The sequence below is a fragment of the Arachis ipaensis genome, chromosome B8 (assembly GCF_059453495.1).
Source record: "Arachis ipaensis isolate K30076 ecotype BB chromosome B8, ASM5945349v1, whole genome shotgun sequence".
Taxonomy (NCBI): Eukaryota; Viridiplantae; Streptophyta; class Magnoliopsida; order Fabales; family Fabaceae; genus Arachis; species Arachis ipaensis.
Genome location: NC_142443.1, coordinates 127,581,611 through 127,588,379, shown reverse-complemented (window position 1 = coordinate 127,588,379; position 6,769 = coordinate 127,581,611). Strand labels below are relative to the sequence as shown.

General features: G+C 31.3%; 1 protein-coding gene across 3 annotated transcripts; it reads right to left on the bottom strand.

Annotated features, from left to right (window-relative positions):
* Nucleotides 1-1,637: 1,637 nt before the first annotated feature.
* LOC107611462 (pectinesterase) lies at nucleotides 1,638-6,160 on the bottom strand. 3 transcript variants are annotated; one of them, XM_088496782.1, is made up of 4 exons: nucleotides 6,001-6,160; nucleotides 5,033-5,616; nucleotides 2,900-3,272; nucleotides 1,638-2,332 (listed from the first exon to the last, which is right to left on the bottom strand). In XM_088496782.1, exons 1-4 carry the CDS (start codon nucleotides 6,098-6,100, stop codon nucleotides 1,638-1,640), a joined length of 1,752 nt encoding a protein of 583 aa, XP_088352908.1. In that variant the 5' UTR covers nucleotides 6,101-6,160. The 3 variants fall into 3 exon arrangements, with proteins under 3 accessions (XP_088352908.1, XP_088352907.1, XP_016168868.1); XM_088496781.1 differs by having other exon boundaries at nucleotides 5,033-5,648; nucleotides 6,015-6,160; XM_016313382.3 differs by having other exon boundaries at nucleotides 5,033-6,160.
* Nucleotides 6,161-6,769: the final 609 nt, after the last annotated feature.

Here is a 6,769-nt window from a genome sequence, read left to right as displayed (position 1 = left end):
TCCTATATTTTTCAAAAAACTTTGCAGAATTTTTAGTTAAATTATTAATAATAAATTGTAATTGATCAACTGAAAATTTAGTATAATCTACCTCATCATAAAGCGGACTAGAAAATTGTTGAAAAGCCCTAAAACTTCACTCTGTTATTCTTTTGGGGATGTGAAATTCTAAGTTATATCAACCTATGTTAAGTTTGCTTAGTAGCATATAGGATTTAATGTTAGTTTCCTTAATAGTGTATTTACATGGGAATGCCTTAAAGAATACCGAATAATTGATCTTAACTAATATTGAGCACTTGTATTAGTTTACATGGTGATAATTATGAATTGTGATGAGTATTAATGTTGTTGTTTTTTTTGTTGCTAGTATAGTCACTGATAGTTAGCAATAGTTTTGCAGTAACAATTTTGTAGTTAGTTAGTTACACTAAAACTGTCTTGGCAGCAAGTAGTTAGTAATGTGATTAAGTTAACTCTAGAAGATAGTTTATCTATGGTTAATTGTTAGTTACAACTAGTTGTAGAAAAATAGTATATAAGCTCACAAACTTACTGATGCAAGATGCGATTCATCATTCTAACACAGAACTCATTTTGCTCTTCCTAACTCACTGGTAGCACTCTCTTTGAACTCAAATCCTCACTCATCAATAGAGGATTTTACAATTTTGGTGGTAGAATATTATGTCTTTGTCATTGATTTTCTTTAATTATAGATTTTGATGTTTGAAATTCTTTGTAAACTTTTAATGGTAAATTATAGATAATTTATTGTGAAATGGTAAAATTTTGAATTTTATTAGCTTACAATTCATTGAATTTAAATATTTGAAACTATATATTAAATTTTTAATAATTTTATTTTATATTTAGTTAAACCAATTGAATCATAATTGAACTCCAGTTAGACCACTAAATCATTAAACCAATCACTTTACTAGTTCATTGATCGATTCAGTTCTCACAACCTTGTTAACAAGTCTCTTAGTATAAGATCAGCAGCTCAATTTTTAGAACCCAATATTTTTATTGGTCGTGAACTTTATCATTAGTGATTGATTGTGGAACCAACTAGTTAGTTGCCAATTTAGCAATCAATACTTTTTATAGTCTCATTTTTTTTGTCACTAAATCAGTCAATGATTTTATATATAATTAGTGGTAAACTTAGTGACAAAATATATACACAAAGTCTAACTTTTATTTTGGTTGCAAATCGGTGCTAATTTCATACTTAATGACTGAATTAACGATAAAAAAAAAACTTACACAAAATCAAACTTTCATCATAATTGTTAAATTAGTGTTTAATTTCATATTTAACAATTGAGTTAGCAACCAAATAGTATATCTTTGTTATTAGTTGCTAAATCAGCCACTAAAACTAACTTTTCTTTGGGTCATATACTCATACATAAAATTTTAATCGGTTATAAACCAGTCATTATTTCAATAGTTTCTTGTATCGATATCAGCACCATCATTAATCATTTTGTGTTAAAAATATGTTGCTCCCTTTCCTTTTTCAAAAGATAACTTTGATTTCTCGTCACAATAGCTACATGTCTACATATTGCATATAACAAATAAAAAATCAAATTCAATATTCAGTATGTAAAATGATAGCAATCTAATTAATCTTCTAGGCCTGCAGTGTATGGTATATCAGTGTAAGGAAGCCATGTATCTCCCAAGGTAAAATTAAGAACAGTGAAATTCCAAGCTTGAGTAGCATTCAACAAGTTGTAACCCTTCCATTTTACTCTGTTACTTGTACCAGCACCAGGACCATAGTTATTAAATTCACCATAGAAGAGTGTGTCTAACCCAACGGTCCCATTCCACTCTAACCATCCAGAAGGGCTAATCAAGTCACCAATATATGACTGCATATAAACCGTCCTCGAGTACTCTTTCCACGGCCTACCTAAGTAATTCGGCGTGGATTCCACGTCGGCCGCCAAGTCAGGGGCGGCCTGGATGGTGCAATTTTGGATTGAGATTCCGGTGTTTTGGTTTGGATCCGTCCGGCCTTGCGCCGTGACGGAGTTTTTCTGGTTAGTCATTGGCTTTCTTGCGTAGATGTTGCAGCTCTGGAAAACTACGGCTGCGTTACCAAAGATGAAGTCTACCGTTCCATAGATGTCACATTCTCTGTAAAATTGTCTGAGAGAGTGAACGTAGAGTGTGTCTTGATATCCTTCAAAACTGCATCGGTAGAATGTGGAGAGATCAGCGTTGCTTCTAAGTGCTACTGCTTGGTGCTTCTCAGGGCCAGCTGTGTTTCTGAATGTAATATCTACTGCCATGAATCTATCTCCAGAAACAGCTGCATTAGGACATATATAAGGACTCAGAAATCTTTGGTGCACGTATATTTGTAACTTTTGTTAGCAAATCTATTTAATGAAAGAGTAAAGCTAGATGAACAGTAAACTTTATTGTTTTTAGTTAGCAGATAATAGTCATAAGTATGTTGTTGTATTGTTAGACTAAAAGTATTAGATTGATAGCTAAAAGTATTGATTAATATAAGATAATATTATTGCCTTTTAACTTTTTTCATAATTTAAAATTTCACTTCTATTTATAGTTTTAAAATCTAACACATCCATTTAACATCCATTTAAGTAAGAACTTTTTTTGAATTTACTTAAATTTTTGTATAGATCTTCTTTTCGCTTTTTATTTATTTTATGATTTTTTTTAAGCGATACTAAAAATTAAATTTTAGATTTTTCGATCATAAAATTCTAATATCATGTTATGAAATTATTTCTCTAAAAAATTTAAACTGATAAATAGAAACACTTAAATAGTTATATTTCTAACAACAGTTTACACACACTAAATGAAATTTGAGAAAAGAAAAAAGAGAAATAATTAATTTACTTACCAAAAGTTGAAGAATTGAAAGTTGTCCAACCATCTATGACACTATGATTCCCTGTGATGACAGTCTTATTGATACCATCTCCAACAAGCAAAATGTTAGTCTTTTGTTTGGGGATAGTGACATATTCCTCGTAGCACCCTTCTGTGACATAGATAAGGAAATAGCCATCTTCTGATCTTGAATTGTTCGGAGCAAAAGCAATGGCGTCTCCAATGGAAGTGAAGTTCCCTGTCCCATCAATGCTCACAATCACATAGCTGTTCAGTAGAATTCCTTTGCTGTTGTTATTGCTTTCCTCAAGAATCCTTTCGCTTTTCCTTGTACAATTGAATGATGATTCTTTGCAACTATTATTAGTTGTTGTGTGAAGAAACTGCACCAAAGTATAATGCTTCTAATGTTAGACTGAGAGTAAAAAATAAAATATTTAAAATTATTTTATATAACATATATAACATTCGTAATTACATATTTATATACATGATAGACAACACAAGAGTTACAATTATGTTTTATGTACATACAAAATTACTTATCAAATTAGTTATTTATATAAAATATATATTAAAATAAAAAATATAAATATTATGATGATATATAAAAAAACTAGAATAAATATAAAATTGTCTCATAAAAGAATAAAATAATTTTATTTTGATACTATATTTATGAATATTATAAATATTATATTATTTTTTTATGTGTCTTATACTAAAATTTTTTATTTTTTGATAATAAATTGCACTCTAAATTTTATTGTTATAAAGGTAGTTTTGATAATATAAATTCGTACCCCGGAAACTACATTATTAAACTAAAATATATAGATAATTATAATTTTTAACCTTTTTATTTGGAAAGAATAATATAAACTTTATATTTGTTTATCTTAACATATTTAAACAATAATGTCATAGAAATACGCAACGTAAATATCAAAGTAATTACTACGTACATAAGTTTAAGATTTATATAATGGCATCTTGTTTCTTGTATGTTTATTATGAGAAGATGCTAGCTGGAGAGTATTTTGGGAGTTGCATGCATGTGCATGTGGTGATGCCAATACCATAATTAACAACTTAATTAACAAGTACCCTCCAAGTGACCAATTATAAACTTGTCAGATTATCTCACACGGTTTACAAAGTCAAAACAAACCTGGTTGACCCGAATCCAAGGTATTCTAGGATCTGGTTGAATTTCTTTTTTTATTTATTACTACACACACTTGCTACTCTATTATTAGAAGCTGAAATAGCCGGTCAAAGGCTTTTTTATTATAGGTAAACAATAAGTTAATATTTTTTACAATAATAATTTAAATCTATAATATTTTTGTCATTCACTACTTTATTAGTTGATTGTTATCAAAGAAAAATTGGATCCAACTAACAAAAGTGATTTTTTATTCATATAAAAGTTGCAATTTTCTTGTCAAAAAAATCTTTTAAAAGATAAATTTATCATATTTATCTCTTCTTTTCCTTATTTGTTTGACTAATTATTAACCGAAAAAATTTAATTTTCTATTTTCTATGTTCAAAAATATATATTTTGAATAATTAAAACAGTACATGTTTATCATTAATTTATTTTTTTAGATAAATAATTAATGACAGTAACGTGAATACGCTTTTCATGCAAAATTATAAAAAAATAATATTTTGAGAGAGGTAAAGAGATTAGCTAAATACACAGTCTTATATCCAAAATAAAAAAAATTTAGTTTTAACACTTTTTTTAATCAATATTAACAAATGTTCTAGGTTAGTATTTTTTTTATATTATTAGAATTTAGAATTTACATTTAAAATTTGAGTTTTAAGATTTAATCAATATCATATTTTTTGTCTAAAGAAAGTTTAGGGCAACATTTTTATTAAAATTTGATCCGCACTTAATCATAAAATAAAGTAATTTTACACCATTAAATATCATCTTATACCATTAAAAATACTAATAATAACTAATTAATGACTACACATCACAAATTTTATATACCCCTATCTCTCCTCTTTTATATATTCTATGTAAAAGTATTTTTATTAATGAAATATTAATAAAATTTTGTTAATTACCTAATATTCTTCCGTTCAAATATGTTAGAGAGGGAGAGATGGAGACAGTTACCTTAATGAGCTTCTTCAGAGGCTGTCTAACTTTGTAGTCATTAGTAGGGAGACCATGCTTTCTTGTCTTATGCTTCTTCCTATTCTTGTTCAGAGCCTCCGTAACCAACCCAAGCGACACACTATACAGTTGCTTCACATCGTTCAGAGGCACCGCGAGCGCGTCTGCGATGTTACTCTTCGCCGCCACCAACCCATCATAGCAAGTGTAGTGGTTAGTAGCCACCGCACTGAGATACGTTTCGATGTCCTCTACCAATTCCTCATTTCTATTGCTGTCTAATGAGGTCGCAGATTTGAGGTTGTCGGAGACGGTTTGGAGGTAGTCTACGTTGAGTTGGTTGAGGTCGCGGCAGTCGTCGAGAGCCGAGATCTCGGCTTGGTTGAGGTAAGAAGACGACTTGTGGTGGAGGAAGTCATCGAACGCTTTTGCGAGCTTCTTGACTTTTTTGAGGCTTTGTTTGATGGAGAATTTCCCTAAGTTGTATGGATCGGATGGTGACGAGCGAATGGATTTTAGAATGGAGCGGCAGAGTTTTGGGTACAGTGTAGACTGGCAGGCTTCTTTGGAGGAAGGAGAAGGAGGAGGAGAAACTGGAGAAGGAGAGGGAGGAGCTGAAGAGGTAGAAGGTGGTAGTGGAGACGGAGGAGGGGAGTGTTTTGAAGGCGGAGAAGGAGGGGTAAGCATTGGAGCTGGAGAAGGCGAGGGATGAGAGGAAGGGGAAGGTGGAGGAGGAGGAGCATATTTTCGAGGAAAATAAGGAGGAGGTGGAGAAGAAGTTGGAGGTGGAGGAGGGAAATATTTTAGAGCCGAAGCAGGTGGAGGCAGTGAAGGAGGAGGAGGAGGTGGAGCATCTTTTCGAGTCGAAGAAGAAGGTGGAGGTGGAGGAGGAAAATGTTTTTGAGCCGAAGCAGGCGGAGGCAATGAAGTAGGAGGAGGAGGAGGAGGAGGAGGAGGGGCGTTTTTTGATGGAGATTGTTGTTGGGCTTGTAGTAATGGTACAATGAGGAATAAAAGGAAGAGAACAAAGGAGAAGGAGGGTGATGATGGCATTGATGGGATTTTCATTATTGTATTACGGTGTGTTATTGAGAATGAATAATTTAGCTTGCAAGCTTTGAGAGTTGAGTTAGTGAATATGATGTGTGAAGAGAGTTTGTGTGTTTGTGTTTAGGGTTGGAATGATGATGGGGATTTATAGGCACATAGTCACGTTGTTAACAAGAAGCATGCATATGCGATGTTGATTATTGCCATGTCTTGTGGGTGAGAGCACACACAACCTTAATTAGAATAATGTTTGATGTAGAATGGAATGAGGAGTGAAAACGAAGAATAATTGAATAAACTTGAAAAGCTATTTATTAAATGAGAAAATATAGGGACAATACGAAAACCAAACAACGTAAATAACAAACTAAAAATTAAAGCGTGTTGCTAGGTAGATAATGTGGAGTGCGAATAACGTGAATAACAAGCTGTATTTTGGATTTACTATAACAAAAAAAATATTTTATCTCATTTATTTATTATAATTTTAGTCTCTTATCTTTCACTTTTTTATGTGGAGTGCGAATAACGTGAATAACGAGCTGTATTTTGGATTTACTATAACAAAAAAAAATATTCTATCTCATTTATTTATTACAATTTTAGTTTCTTATCTTTTACTTTTTTCTCCTTTTATCGCAGTTATTTTATTTCTTTTTTTTTTTGTTGTTGTGCTATTACTAATGC